Source organism: Podarcis liolepis (assembly GCF_965112155.1).
Source record: "Podarcis liolepis genome assembly, chromosome: 1".
In the NCBI taxonomy this organism is placed as follows: Eukaryota; Metazoa; Chordata; class Lepidosauria; order Squamata; family Lacertidae; genus Podarcis; species Podarcis liolepis.
In genome coordinates, this window is record NC_139554.1 from 28,864,946 (window position 1) to 28,881,544 (window position 16,599).

A 16,599-nucleotide genomic window follows, 5' to 3' on the forward strand; every position below is an offset into this window, starting at 1 on the left:
CTTAGGCTGTGAAATTTCAGGAGGATTAAATAAAGAAGCTGCTTCTTAAACAAACTTGAGGCATCTTTTCCTTGACTATGGACAATGTTTTTGGCCTCCAAATGAAAATGGGAAGCCCAGGCCATCAACAGAAGGTGAAACTAGCCACTAGAAAGTATAGGGAAGGAAGCCGTTAATCGAAGAAATCTACAAACCTTTAAGTGGCATGAGTTGAGTGCTGAACTGAATGTCCAACCTCCCAAATTTCTCACTATTCTCGTTGAACATTAGAAGCACTAGACATTCAGGTGGAAGGATATTCAGGTGGGGATAGTAACATCTGCAGAATATACTGCCATGTGGTCTGAGGGTTTCTTTCCCCATTCCCCTTTTTAGTCACTTTAAAAGCAAAGACACAGATCAGATGAGATCTGGCCAGCAACACAACTACTGTGTCATTTGAAAAATGGAGCCACAAATGTCCTTGGGAAGAAGCTATGTGATGCAGTGTTGTTGTTGTTTAGTTGTGTCCAACTCTTTGTGACCCCATGGACCAGAGCACGCCAGACACTCCTGTCTTCCACTGCCTCCCACAGTTTGGTCAAACTCATGCAGTAGGCATTGTTATTTAGGCATTTCATGGGGTGAGGGGAAGATGGCCACCACCATGAGCTGCCCATGGGGGCAGCAATTCACCCTATTTCGCCCCTGGCAGTGATGCTATATAATCACCTACTATCTTTCCGGGGGTGGTGGGGTAACTCCAGTATTTTTTTCAAAGCAGACAAGGTATGAGACATCTGCATTGCCAGTGGGTACACGACTGAACTATGGTTTCACTTTTATAATAACAAAAAATCATCTCTTACACCACTTATATATTTGTAAGACGTACTACTTCCACCTGAGAACCTTGCAATTTTAATCACACACACACACACACACACACACACACACACACACACAAATAAATGTCTACAAATGTCTACAAATTTCTCATTCTCCCTCCTCGCTTCATTTAGAACATGACTGGGGAAACTGTGGCCCCTCCAGATATTACTGGACTACAAATCTCATCATTCCTGATCATTGGCCATGCTGGCTGATGAGTGTTGGAGTCCAACAACTTTTGGAGGGCTATAGGCACCTCATCCCTGATTTAGCAGAAAGGTCCTATAAAGGTGGGGATGACCGGCTCACTGATTGGGTACTGCAGATGCTTCCCAGGGTGTCAAGGTTCCATTCTAGAATGCTCAGGAAATTCCATCATTCCTCGTCCTTCCTTGCTTTTTGAGGTTTCAACATCCACCAGTGTACCTGGGAAGGCTAACCCAAGGATCAGAGAGATAGGAGGTGAGAAACTGATAAGCTAAACTTCAACTGCTGCTCGCTGTGTGTTCTGTCATCCATGAATGGACAGCTTTGAATCCCCATGGCTGGACCTAAAGCAATACTCATTATATAGCAGAGCAAAAGCAGTTCACTGTAAGATAAACACCATCCCTTTCTCTGCTCTCTCTCTCTTGCACTCAGGGTGACACATATTTAAGCTACACTCAGTGGACATGTCAAGACAGGATAGCTGTTCTTAATGCTCCCAAGGAGTCGTGATGCTATTTAATAGCACTGTTTCCCCAAATGCAGTTTCTCATGCAGCCTATTGCAGCTTCCTAAACTGTCCTAAGTGATGGCAGAACCGCAGGGTTTTGTAAGCAAGGAGGGGAAATGAAAACTGCCCAGAGCCAAATAGAGCTTGTGATCTTGGAAAACCTCTTTGTGAGATTAATTTGGAAAGGAGGGGAGGGGAGAAGGCAGCAAGAGTGAAATGGATTCTTCTAACTTCATTTGTGGTTTGCTCTTTGCAATCCACGGGTGTATTTGTTTGTGTGGTGTCTGCCTGCATCTGGTTGACTTACAGAGCCACAGCACCATCTAGCGGGTAGAAAAAAAGGAAAACAAGAGCATTCTTTATTCTGCCAAATGAGTGAGGTGCAAGGTTTTTGACTGCTCTGATTTTCCATTGGGCTGAGAAATATCTCCATTACATCAGTTCAATTTTTACCCTTCTTGGGTTTTAAAAAAGAAATTATTCATTTTTGCTCTTTTGTAGAAGAAACAACAAACAACATTCTATTTATAATTGCCCAAGCTCATTACTGCTAATATAAACATTGGGGGCCTATGCAAAAATAGAGATGTGTGGGCAGAGAACCATCTGCTGAATATGCTGCCTGCCAGAAACTCTATTCTGCCTACGATAGCATGAATTTGGAGGTCTTGTGTGCTTAAAATGGGCTATGCAATCACACCCCAAACCCAATGGTTTTAAGGGGGTAGAGAAAAAATAGGCACCATTACAATCCAAGCTGGTCTTAAAGAAGTTCATTACATTTTTCCTTGTCAAAAATACTCAGTACCCCATAACTGAGTAAATACCTGGAAGGTTTTAGTATTTCCCACTAATAACAGAATGAGAAGAGACTGATGGAAACTGTTATGTCGCCAAATAACAAAACTATTTTAATAATTATAAATGATAAGCGGCAGAGTTCTCACAACCTCTCACAGTTCACACATGGGAATTTTTTATTAGCATTAGCATTAGCATTCCTACACCTCCCAGAGCATAAAGTTAGGGCTGCTTGAGGGGCTCAGTCTTTATGAATTCTGATACAAACTGACCTGATTGCCATTTGCCAGATTTATGTGCAGATCGGAATTTTTGTTATCCAACAGGTTTTGCACTTCCCAAATGTCTTTGATGCAATTTCAGGCTCAAAGGCACATGTCAAAATAGATTTAACATGCATGTATTGAATACACACACACACACACACACACACAGGTGTGGGAATATTTTAGGGGAAATGCATTTAAAAGTAGCATTTAAATATTATCTTGGTGACCTCAAGATGTATCAGACAATGACTAATCTCTGAGCAATAACTATGGTAGTTGGGCAAGGTGGGAGGTAGAGTTCCAACAACATCTGGATGGCACACAGTTGCAGCAGACAATGTTTTAAGAGCCCTGACCTTTTTTTAGGTTTAAAATATGCTATCCAAAGCAATAAATAAATAAATTCTAGCTCTATAAATTTATTGACGGGTTCACAGCTCATCAGTTGAGAACATGCTGTGCATGCAGCACGTCCCAGGTTCAATCTCTCTAACATACTAGAAGTATGTTAGAAGGATCAGGTGGTAGGTGAGGTGAAAGACCTCCTTCTGCCTGAGATCCTGGAAAACTGTTGCTGGGCAGGATAGACCACCCTGGGCAACATGGAGAAATAGTTTCCTATAACACTGTGGCTCTGTGTGATGGCAGCATTTTGCAGGCTGATGCTCATTTGACCTAGCTCTGTTTTATTATTTTCTGGGATTTACATTCTCTTGATTTGCTTTTTAAACTAGCCCACACATTGCTTTCTTTAAAAAAGAAAAAAGGTCAGAAAAAATTGCCAAATGAGCAGAATAATTGGGCTGGTGATGCTGAGGAGATCAGCAGGTGATGCTTCTCACAGTATCAAAATCTCGAAATCATTAGCCTCTACTTGCTAATGTGCACAGATCCAGCTGCTGTTAAAGGCCAGATATGGTCTTAAAGTAGCCACTTTGGTCTTAGTTGGCAGGACATTCTCCAGAGTCTCTCTCTCTCTCTCTCTCTCTCTCTCTCTCTCTCTGTGTGTGTGTGTGTGTGTGTGTGTGTGTGTGTCTGTTAGAGCTAGGAAAGATCTGTGGCAGATGAACTATAAAAGACACAGATGCTTCCTAGGCCCCTACCAATCACATGACTGATGGCCTGTGATGCCTGTCATCCATCTTCATCATTCACCTGAGATCAGCAGGGCAGAGATGTAGCAGTTGGAAGGTCATTTAGTGCAATTTGGAGGCAAAAAGGAGCCGCTATGACAGATAGTTATGAGAAATCAGCAAAGCTGACAGAGGCTTTTATTGGGCCAAGCGAGGCAATTAAGTTAGAAGCACAAGCAAAGGGAAGATGAATTGGACCCCTGACCATGTTTCTGTTGAGATGACGGCCCATGTCCATTTGAAAAGAACAATTTATGCTTGGCGGGTGCATTATTGATACCAGAGTCGAGCAAGTTATTTTAGATGTGGAGCTGGCTTCAGCACCTTGGAGAGTTCATAATGCTAGAAGGCAGTCTGGGAGGGAGAGTGTGACTATGGAGGTATTCAAAACCAAAACCCAACTCAAAATCAACTCCGTATTATCCCCTTCTTTGAGCCCATGATGAACAACAGGGTGGCCACCAAATTCAGCCCTGGTTCATAGCTCCAGTTCAGACAAAATAGGACTTTGCTGGAATATCTACATCCTTCTATCAGATTTCCTGACGTCTGCAGGCCTTGCTAGATCTGTGAAAATATCTGTTGGCACTGGATTCTAAAAGGAAGCACACACCAGTCCTCAGAAGCCTAAATACTTTCTGCAGCCTGCATGAAATATTATTCCTCCTCCCTACTTCTTGGATGGTTCTTTATTGATGCATTGATGCTATACTGATGTCTGAAGTCTTGAATAAAGAACTCTCAATACTGACATGCACCAAAGACATGATTATTATTAGAAGTCTCTCAATTAGGAGTGAGTGAACCTGTCTATTTCTAGTTCATATCACTTTTTCATTTGTCTTACCTGTAATTCCATTTTACAGTAATCTGTGAATCTTTTAATCCTCGACAAATAAGTATTCAAATACACATTTAAATATCTATTTTGAGCAGTTTAAAGTGCCAAGAACTGTGCCACAGCATCAAGAGAAGTGCAGAATCCTGTGGATAGTTTTGATCTCTGTGTTAGTAAAAGAGATGCAGATCAGGATATTGCATACAGGAGATCCACAGGGATCAAATTACTCAAGCATCCCCATGCTTGACTGGCTTAGCTTAATGTGGAGCCTTGCAGAAACAAGCTCCCTCCAGTTTAGCATCTCTACATGAAAACTTGGGGACATTGCCATTATGGTAAAACACTGCCTTCATAAGCAGAGGCAGCAATACTTCTAAATACCTGTTGCTGGGAGAGGCAGGAGGGAAGCATGTTCTTGTGCTGAGATCATGTTTGCTGGTTTCCCACAGGTATCAGGTTGGACAACTGTGAGAACAATATGCTGGACTATATGGGCCATTGACTTGATCAGCAAGCTCTTCTTAGGTTCTTAGGACATATATTTTAATGTGATCCTATCTTATTTGTACTTCCCGAAACAATATGCGAATGGAAACACAGCTATCTTTCAAAATACAGTGGTGCCTCGCAAGATGAAAAGAATCCGTTCTGTGATTCTCTTCATCTAGCGGTTTTTTCGTCTTGCGAAGCAAGCCCATTGACGGATTAGCGGATTAGCGCTATTAGCGGCTTATCTGCTGATCGGATCAGCTGATTAGCAGCTTAGCGGCTTAGAAAAAGGGGGGAAGGGGGAAAAAACCCACAGGAACTCGCAAGACATTGTCGTCTTGCGAAGCAAGCCCATAGGAAATTCGTTTTGCGAAGCACCTCAAAAACGGAAAACTGTTTCGTCTAGTGAGTTTTCCGTCTTGCGAGGCATTCGTCTTGCGGGGCACCACTGTAAACTCTTATTTGAATATTGCGGTGCAGTTTTCAGACCAAAAAGTTGTACACCTTAGAAGTATGCATAAGAACAGTTTCAGGTTAAGAAACGACATCCAGAACGAATTAAGTTTTTAACCCAAGGTACCACTGTATATTAAGAGAAAAACACTTGCAAAAAATGTGCTTATTAGGAGAAACATGCTTTAAAATGCTGGTTATTTTTCATGAGCACTTAATTATTTTTTAAAAAATTGCAAATGCATGCAGAATTGTGGCTAACTGAATTTAAGATTGGGCAACTGAAAAGCAGAGAAATCAAAACTGATCCACTATCCTGACCTTCTCCAGTACCAAAAAAATAGCAATTAGCAAAACTATATGTCTCCATGAGTCAAACAGATTGCTGGTCCAACTTTAAAGTGTCACAAGAGAAATCCCAGCAGGAGTGAAAGGTTTTGGAACTGTTTAGTTGAAACTTCCTATCACTCAATTCCTGGGCCATCTGGTGGCAACTGGGAAGAAAAAGAATAATTATTAAAGCAGTTGAGCTTCCTTCAGTATATTTTATGAAAGAGCTACTAGGGTAAGCTTTGAAAAATCCTGCTCTTGCTTATGCAGTTATTTAACATTACTGTCTATGAAACACTGGCATTTACACAAATCACACCAGCTCCATCTAATCAAAGCCATGTCAAAAGCACAACCAATGACGGTTATATTGCTTAAGCTGAGAGGGCGGGGTGTCACAATTTTTAATGCCAGGAACAGAGTGCTTCTGAAAATCAAAACTGAGTTATAAAGGAAACCTGCCACTTCTAATCAATACAGGTCTCTGCCTCAGGCTAGAGAGAATGACATGTGACAGACTTGCTTGCTGCACTAAGTGAAATATTAGGCAATCCGGTGAGTGTTGTTCTATAGCTGGTAGGGGAAAACTGCAGAAGAGGAGAACATAGCCTGGAATATGGGTGACTGGCTTCGGCTGGGGATTCACACCCCACTACCCAATTTCAGATTGTTGAACCAGTGTCAGCAATGGAGTTTGTGCCAGATTGTGAAACGGAGGATGTAACAAGGGTGCGCCAACACCCAGCTCAGGACAAAGGAGTGCACTGAAAAGGTCTCCATGCATCATCAGTCAGGTACATCAGGTTACATTCTCAGATCCTTATGAAGTAGGGGTGTGGACCCTTTTTCTAACCCTGCTCGAACGGCAATTCAGCACTGGAAGCTGGATTCTCCAGATGGAGAATGCTCTTTTTAGGGTAATATGAAGCAACTCCACATAGAATAATCACATACATCCCTCCGGCTCCTTTAACACACTCAGAGATATAAAGTCTATTTCAGAAGTGTCTAAATAACCCACCTAAATCTTCCTCTCGGGAATTGTTATTGAGACAACCGAGTTTAAAATTTTCATGTTTTTCCACAATGCTCCACAGCTCAGCCTATTGTAACAGCCCCTGGATAACAAGCTTGTAACATTGCTGAGATATGTCTCCATGCACAGCTAAACTCCACTGGAGATCAGTAGGCAGTCATCTTCCAATGAGAGGCAATAATGAGCATATTAGGAAGGTCGGATAACAATCAAGAATATGGGCCTGGGCTTATCCTTTTAACCTGCTTCTGTTTTTCTTCCCTCCATCATTTTTTTTTTAAAGAAACATTTACACTCACTCACTCTCTCTCTCACACACACACAGTTTCTATTTGTAGTATGGATTTATTCAGCTCACCACACTGTCTCCATCAAATAAGGCTTCTAAGGGATCTTCAGAGATGACTGCTGAACTTGCTTCCATCCTACTGATGTCAGTGGATGCATGAGACTATTGTACATGCAGACACAGCATCCATATGTTTGCAGATTCACATGGGCACCGATACCACCAGGGGATGCCTGCAGTTCTTGTGTCAAAATGTTGCATGCAACAAGCTGTCACAAAAATTACTCCAATCAGCTTAGCCATTCCCATGTTGGCCAAGGTGACAGAGAGGAGTGGCAGGAGAGAAATCAGTTGATTCTACTAGGGAAGAGGAGTGCACAATTCAGGCACAAGGATCAGATTTGCACTACTCAAACACTGACGCATAGCAAAAGTCTATCAGAGTGGGGAGTTGTTAAAATTTCACACAGCCCCAAGTTGCTAACAGTGACAATGTTTGGAAATTAACTTACATTTCAGCTTCGCAACTACAATCTCATGTGGATCTAGGGAGCATTCCTTCTTGGTTTTAGGCTCCTTTGGGAGGAGGGGTGGGATATTAATTAATTAATGCAGGAATGGGGAACCTACCACCCAATGGATGTTGCACTCCATTTGTCATCTGTTCCAGAAAGGCCAGTGTTTAGGGAAAATGGAAAGTGTGGTCAAGAAACATGGGTAGCACCACAGGTCACCCTCCATTGCCCTAAAGGATGAAGAATTTGCTACTGCGAAGGGACAGAGGTCTTTAGCATTTTATTTCACTTATCAATCCCAAGTGGAGCCACAACAAATTTTTCACCCACCAACATTTGGGAGATAAAAGTGAAGTGGAAAGAAAACACCACCTGTTTGCAGCTGCTTCTTTCCCCGACTTGTGATTTAAAAAACAAAACAAAGAAAACAGTATTTATTAGAATTCCAACACATCAAATATTAAATGCAAAACAGTCATTCTGTACCGCAGGAGTGTGGTTAGCACTCCATCAGCTGTCTGATTCATCAGCCACCCCCTTGCCATTTCTAAGCCATTTTTAAAATATGGTATTTGTGAGTTAATCCCAAATAATTATGGGAGATGCAGGAAGCAAGACACAGAGCTGATCAGATCTGGCTATGTGACAAACACACAAAGCCATATCAGAGTGAGGGCAGCAGGAATGCCATAATGGCACCATGCAGCTAAATCACAGTGAAGGGAACTATTTTCTTTGGTTTCACAAGCCTTGCTGAAAAATTGCTGGAATGGAGGAGGGTGCATTTTGTAAAATGTGTCCCCCACACCCCCAGCTCTAGCTTAGCTGTGTTGGGCAGATGGGTTCACAGAATGCTCCTCATTCATCCTAAAATACAAGTAACCCCCTTCAAGTCATCATAATTTCAATGGAACTTCCTTTCTACACATGGGCTATGAGGGATTCAGAGCAGACAAGAAAAGCTTAAAATTAATCAATTCCTCCTGTGACTTTGGAAGTATCTCTCTTTAGTCTGACTCTCGGGGGATATTCATGCCACAGACTTAAACTGATTTCAAACTCATTCTCTTCTCCAGGGAACCTGAGAAACTGTAGTTCTGCAAGAGGGGCAAAGAGTCTGTAACAAAGAATTCTCGGTACCAAACAAATCCAGAGTTCTTCAAGTCAGGCAAATATACAGCCAATATACATTTGAAACATAGATGGGGCCTTAGTACCATGAGGAGAACAGGTGAGAGGGAGAAGGAGGATATCCTTTAGAACACTGATAGGGAACATCAGGCCGGGGGGGGGGGGCTAATGAGACCTCTATTTGGCCCTCAGGGGCTCTTCCAGGAAACTCCCCTTCTCCTTAAGGCCAGGTCCCTGAACAGCCATTTTTCATGCTTTTTCAAGCACCTTTGCCTGTCTGGAACCTGTCATTCAGCTGTGATAATGCCTCTCACTTACACTGATGTGGGGGGTATATGTCAAAACCACTGACTTTTGCATAGCTCAGATACAGACTACTGGACAAAGGTAAGCAGCTGCTGCTTCACTAACGTTCACCTCTGCCTCTGGCCACTCCATGCCATGCGGCGCCTAGAAAATTGCCCATGAAGAAATGTGTCCCCGGGGCTGAAAAAGTTCCCCCATCTCTGCTCTAGAGAGCTCCCCTCAGGTTCTCTCTGTGGACACCTGATGCAAAACATTTGGAAACCAACTCTTCTGACGTTGATTCTCATTATTTTCAGGGCTAATTCATGATCCCTGAGGAGTACACAAAACAATATGTCAGGCGGACATGCTTCCATACAAGCTCTTGGTCTGCATCCCAGCCTGATGCTCTGCAGTTGCTGAGAGGTGTTTCGGTGCTTGCTGAGAGGAACCTAAAAGCTCCTTGGACAGTTTCCACAATGGAAGACATTGCTCTTGTTTGTATGCAATGCTACAAAAAACCAAAAGCGCACTTCTGTATGAAGACTGCTGCGAAGACTTGGGATGTGAGAAAGGGAATGAAAGCCAGTGGAAATATGAAGCAAAATGCCACTTCCAATATTGCTCCTGGGATCTATAAAAGCCACGCCACATTTTAACTTTTGCTTCTTATCTAGGTAGAATACAGAGTAGTAGTAGAGGAATGAGGATAGAACGTTTTTCAAGGATTGCAGGAATGGCACAGATTGGTGAAAAGAGAGGTACAGACAGTGAGTGTGAAGCAAACAAGACTGAAGAGAGTAGGATAGGGTGTGTCCTGGTCTCCTGAGCTACAATTTGCGTAATTTGAATTCTATCTCTTTCAAATATACATACCAAGTCTTTCCACTGAGTTTGCCAACAACACTGAAGACTACTACCAGGTAAAAATTAGCAACTTACAAGTTTATTCATCAACAGCTAATGATACATGTGGATTTATTTCCTGCACCCCATACCCCTTTTATGCATATTGTTTTGAACTGTAAGGTAACAAATTGAGCACATTAGAAATAAATGAGAGGTAATTAAACAGTGGCAAAAAGGGGGCTTTTGCTAAAGCAAATCAAGTGCACTGGCAATAAAATTGCAGAGGCCACCCCACCCAGGCACAATGTAATTGGCCCCGATAGCAACAGGTACAATTATGAACATTCACCTTCTCAGTTTGAAAAGGAGGCAAAGCCGACCCATTTGGATAACCCTTGGGATGCAGAACGTCAGACATTACCAATGCAACATGGGAACTGAAAATGCAGGCATCGCAACCCCACCACAAAGTTAACATTAAGGAATCTAGCTTAGAAGTATATGTGGACACACATTCAAGAGAGAGGCACAATTTGTTTTTCCTGTTGGCTGAATGAAAAACCTGTTTTAACAATACCAATCAATAATGTATTGCGACCTATAATTTGAACATACACAGAAACAACAAAAACGAAGGAAAACTAATCAATGACCACCTGACAGATGTAGCAACAGACATCTGTTTGGTGTTTTGCTGTTTACACATGAGCCCCCTGCAGGTGACTGATCTGCTGCAAGCCAGGAACTCCTGGTCATTGGTGCAAGAGTGGTTTTTAAAAGGCCTCCACATGGTCATAGCCAATGGGAAGAAAAACGGCATATCCATCTGTGATCTAACTGCCATTTCTAAGTAGTTTTATTTAAATATTCATAACTTACTTGCTTCAGTAAGTAATGTAGAACACACACTGGATCAACAGTGAAATTAGACAAAAGCTTTCCTCGAGCCAATACACATCTCATGTCACATCAATAAAGCCACAAATCAGCACTTCATTGGTCTTTGCACTAAACGGGATATTGGGCAAGTTGCAGCTAATTGTGCCAAGGGTACCTAGATAGACTATACTTTGGCTAATGTCCCAGGGCTAATCCACGTGCTACCTGTTGCTACTTCATTTCTTCTGCCTTTCTCCTTCTGGACTCACACATGGAAGAAGGATTAAAAGGGTGCTGGTGACACTTGCAGAAACTTCCAAGGTCAGGAAAACTGCAGCAGTAAACCAAAGCATCTCTGACCACAGAGGCCAGTGCAATTGTTCCACGGCAGCAGTTCAGACATGTGAGTGAGGGGAGAAGGAGAAGGAGAAGGAGAAGGAGAAGGAGAAGGAGAAGGAGAAGGAGAAGGAGAAGGGAGATGTAATATACTAAGCCCCTAAATTTTCAGCGTAACTCATCAAGATCCAGTTGAAATAAGCCTAAACTAGTGGAACAAAATATCACCAACTATGCTGGATGGCTCCATGAGGTTTGGCTGCCTAGTTCACAAGGATCCATTTCTGCACTATGAAGTTTCTCACAATATTATATCATCTTACGACCTATTGTGGACACATGAGAACCTTTGTGACCCAAATTACCTGACAATACATTATTTGCCAGCTGTGTTTGCACAGCATTTCCACTCTGGTCGAATTAACAATACATACACCCCTGTTAGCATCTGGATCACACTGGCACTCAGGACAGCAAGGAACTTGTGCAACGTTATTGGAAAGATGCTAGCCACCCCAGAGTGTGTTGGAGAACTGTGAGAACAAAATCTGCCATTGAATAAAGTCCAGTCCCAAACAATCATTTGCAAGCATAACACAACCAAGGACATACCTTTTGCAGATCTCAGCACGACAGGTTTAGAGCGATCATTGTGAACTTACCTTTCTCGCTCCTTTTTGGAGACATCCTCCTACCACAACCACTTCTAAAACACCAGCACAAGAATGCGAGAGACACCTGGCTGTTGACAATTCAAATCTGCTTTTCCTTGTATGAGTGGGGCCACATTTGACACATTGCTCTTTAAAGACAGGAGCCTTTCTTCAGAACCAGGTCTTTGATGACCTCAGCCAGGAGGGCCAATATAAAGGACTTCAGTGCCTTCCAGCATTTTTCTGTGACATTTTCTTTATAGTCTTTTTAGTGCCTTCTCTAGAAAACAGGCATGCTTACAGCCCTCCCTACATGATGCCTGCATACATAACATGTGTCTTATGATGCACAATTTAAGGATCAGAAGAAGCCCCACGAAGAGTCACTTTCACTCACATCAATCTGCCCTCCAGTTGCCCTATATGACACCCTATCTGTTGATTCCTGAACATTAAGGAAGTTCTAATTACAGACTCAGAAATGAACTTGTTGACAATTTGAAGTCTGTCTGAATTCATTAGTGCCAATGGGTTCTGTAGTGCTTTGGAATCATGTGGCCCAATTCATTACAACCCAGAAAGGGCATGATGTCACTAACCCTTTTAGATCACTCCACAACACTTATTTAAATGCAGCTTCATAGGTCCTAGGGTTGCATTTTCTGTGTAAAGTGGTGTCCTAAGAAGCATGCCTATGATTGACAAAGAAGTGTGTCTCACGGGGCACTGTGGGGCAGATAAGTGCCATGCTAAAAAACAAAAACAAAGTAGGGGAAGGGAAAGGAATAGGACAGCCAGAAAAGGCATCTGTTTCCAGACAGAGTTTAGGGCATATTTACTAACTATGACTGAGCTGTGAATCTCTGCATAAAAGACAAAAGTGGAAATAATTCTGTGCCTATTGATATAGATCTGGCTGCACTGCATTTGATTGGGGTTTTAGAACTAGCTATCTATACATGCATCAATTCACATGCCACAGAACAGCTGAAAGATTGCAAGTTTTAATTTTCCCCAATGCAGGGAACACATGTGTGTGTGCAGAAAACTAGCTTAAAAGGAAAAAGAATTCTAGGCCAAGTTTCTCTCTGATGTGCCAATTTTTGACATGTGTGAAGCAATTTGTTTTGATTCTTTTGATAGGGTGCAGAAGAAATGCATCCAAACAAATGATATCTCATGTGCAGTCCAAATGGTATCACCCAGGGGGGGAAGTGTGTCACACATGTCTGCTGCATGTGTGGATCAGCATCAAATTCCTGCTCTCCCCACACGCACCTTGGGTTTCCCCACATTAACACTAGATAAATGCCATTATGAGTTCTGTGGGGAGCGTTTAGCTTTCAGTGGATCTCCAGGACATGCTAAACTCATTCTCATTATACAGAAGGGCAGTAAGAAGATCAATTTCACAGTGACTTTACCATGTCCAAGATGAACATGAACACAGGACCAAAGTCCAGTAGCAACAGCACCATGGAGCCACCCTCCCAACACCAGCATCACTGCAGCTTGCCTGGATGGTACTGGAGCAGGGAAGGGAAGGGACCAGGTCGTGGCTGCAGAGATGCACTGGTGAAGCTAAACAGGCACTCCCACCAGAGCATCCAAACTGCCCATCACTCCAACACTGTCTATGACAGTTTCACTGATGCTGGTGTCAGGAGAGCAGTTCCACAGTGCATATCGACCACACTGGCTACTACTGTCAAAGTCTACCAACAAGTGACACCTTAGCACACAATCACCAACAGGAAATTGTGAACATCATTTGCAGAACCAAAAAGCCTCCAAGAGTTCAATTTGATACCTTTTCAGCTTTTGCAGCCACTTAAGACAAGACTAAGTACCGGACACTGTGGCTGGAAAACTTTTAAGAAGTTAATGTACTTCATTTAGTAAAACTCTGATTACTGTCTAGCACACACAGTTCCATCTGGATGCTATAAAAAGAACATCAATAGCCCCCTTTCATTTCATTTGTCTTTAAATATGAAAACAGAATGCACTCAAGCACTTTCATATTAGATCAAAGGGAAAATAATTATCCTACTCTTTCTTCAAGTAATCTAGCTTTTAAAGCTAGTTGCCTAGCAAGATGATGAGGCAGCTCCGACATTAGGATTCACACCCAGTGTTAAGCTACCAAACCAGACATCAAATGCCTTCTAGGTCCTTGCAAAATCCCATATAAAAAGCTGGTACTCACGATCATTGCACTGGTTCCCAGAGTAGGAAGTCATGGAACAGTCACAAATGAAGCCTTCCCATTGCTGGATGCAGATGCCTTGGTTGGCACAGGAGTCTTCTTGGCAAGTGGTGCTTGGTCCTGAGATGGGATAGTGAGTAAAGCAAGAAAGAAAGAGCAGCGATTGGAAAAGAGTCATAATACGAGACCATTATTTATTGTCGTCATGCACCAAAGAAGAAAAGGAAACCAAACACTTCCCCCCCCCCCCCCTATTTCATGGACATGCAACAGAAATCCAGGACACACAGAAGACATGGAGAATTGCACACTCAGCAACAAACAGAAAACTGGCACGCAGCAGAAAGAAGGTGTGGAAGGTAGCATATTCCCTCTTAGGCAGGCTCAGAAGAAATGCTTATAATAACTGAAGTTTGCCTCCCCCACCATGCCAAGATTCACCATAATCATCCTAGTTCTCTCAACAATGCAGCCTGATTCTCCAAGTTGTCTATTACTTGCCTCCTCATGATTGCTTTTCATCAAGGATGGGGTGGGATGTCATTTGGGACTCCCAATCATTTCTTCAATGCAGGTTGGAAAGGGAGAAGGGAACTGACAGTTCATTTCTCTAGTAAGTGTCCATTTTATCCAAAGACCTATCAGCTGGTCTTTGAAAGGAAAATGTTTGGTAGGATCTGGTACAGTGTCAGCTCCTGCTCTTTGTTGGTGCCTTTGACCCTGCCTCTTGACCCTTTGTATCAATGCAATTTATTTTCAGCACCAGAAATATGAGAAACAAAAATTGGGATTAGTCATTGGGTTAGTTTATACACAGGCAGAACTGCATAGGAAACAAAGGGGGTACACTCATATTTTGAGGATCCAGTTGCAGACTGCAGGTAGGAACCACTGATTTTATGCTCATTTGCCATAGGAGATCAAGTTAATTCTCCATTATTATTTAATACTGTGCTTCAGTTCCTCTCCTTTAACTACAACAGCAAAAACTGTGGAGATTTCAGGATGAGGAACACACTTTTTGACTTGGTCCAAGCCACTGAGCCATCTGGGTGTAATGAATTAACAGCATCCTCTGAGATTCATCAATCAAAGGGATTTTTTCCTCCTTCACTGTTGTGGAAGGAGGTGAGATCTGCCATGCACAAAACAGTTTGTCTTGCTATTTCACCAAACTCAGCAGATCTGAAAGACTAGAAAAAATGAACTCTCCCTTACGACCATCAACAGAGAGTTGCATTTTGGATCAACTAATGAAGAAGAAAAACACCCAGCAGTTTACACTTCTGTATTTCCAACAATGATCTTATATCCATCAAAGGAACAGTAGAGGGATTCATCTAGTATACTACTGACCAAGAAAATGCTGAAACAAAAGCAGGTACAGCAGAGCTTAATGGGCTGGATCCAGAGTTCCAGTGAGTGGAATTCTGCTTGGGGGACACTCTCTCTGGAGGAATGGCAGAGGAAAATTTCACCAGTTCTGAGGGAGGCAGTTTTAGTCAACTCCTCCTCCCCCCATACTTCCTGAGAATCTGCTCTGTGGAGTTGAGGTACCCTCTGGAACATGCTGTAATAAGCAAGGGGCTGCAGCGGGACGCAGGGACTTGCCTCCTTTACTGGATCTCAGTTCCTGGCATTTGATCCATCCTTTCCCCTGTGCAAACTATTCTTCAGCCAAGGGCAAAGAAAATTCATCAAGTGATGCGTTCAGATGGGACAATGAGATGAACTTTACTTGTTGACATTCTGCTTCTTACAGGGCTGTGAAGAAGCAGAGGGGTTCCGACAGTGGTGAGGAAAACTAAACCTGACTTCCCAGGCCTAACCCCTCACCTGGTTCACACATGCAAGTAAAACCACTTGACTATTTTTCATTTGACACCTGAGAGCTCATTGGGTAAACTGACTCCACTGAACAGCAACAGTGCTAGCGTGAAGTTCAATGGGCTAAGGCCCAATAACAAGCTCTTTTGGGGAGGGGGTGTTCAGGAATGTTCCCCTCAAAAAAGAGGCAAACCTGATTAAAATTGTATTAAAATCCAAACTGAGGGATACTTCAGAGTTTACCCCTCCTTTGAAGAGGTGCCCCACATGAAAAACTCCACCCCACAAGGGACCCTCTTTAGCTAAGTCTGCTTCACAAGGGGATGCCTTTTGTCCCCCAGCCCAGGAAAAGCCATAGCTCGATGATAGACTATATGCCAGGTTCCAGGTTCAGGCCCCAGCATCTCCAGGTATGGCTGTGAACAATTTCCTTCCTGAAGCTGCTAGTCACTGTAGTGAATACTAAACTGGATGGGTGAAGGCAATGACACATTATAAGACAGCTCCCTATGTTCCAGTGTTCCTCGAGGGCATCACTTCAAAGCAACCTCATAGCAAAGCAACAAAAATGGGAAACATGTTGTCCTGCTGTGCTTGAAAACATCAGCCTTTTGCATGGAAGTGCCTGGGAAACACGACTGGTTTCACTTTAAGCCTCTCTGTGTATGGCTATCTAGCTTGCATCC

At 42.8% G+C, this 16,599-nt stretch overlaps 1 protein-coding gene across 28 annotated transcripts in view; it reads right to left on the reverse strand.

Moving 5' to 3' along the window:
- The window catches only part of NRXN3 (neurexin 3), a 1,209,742-nt gene that overhangs the window by 632,263 nt on the left and 560,880 nt on the right, over positions 1-16,599 (reverse strand). For all 28 annotated transcript variants that reach the window (XM_083500839.1, XM_083500837.1, XM_083500855.1 and 25 more), the window contains one exon: positions 14,087-14,206. In XM_083500839.1, the coding sequence (XP_083356965.1) occupies positions 14,087-14,206 (120 nt within the window). The remainder of the gene's footprint in view (positions 1-14,086; positions 14,207-16,599) is intronic.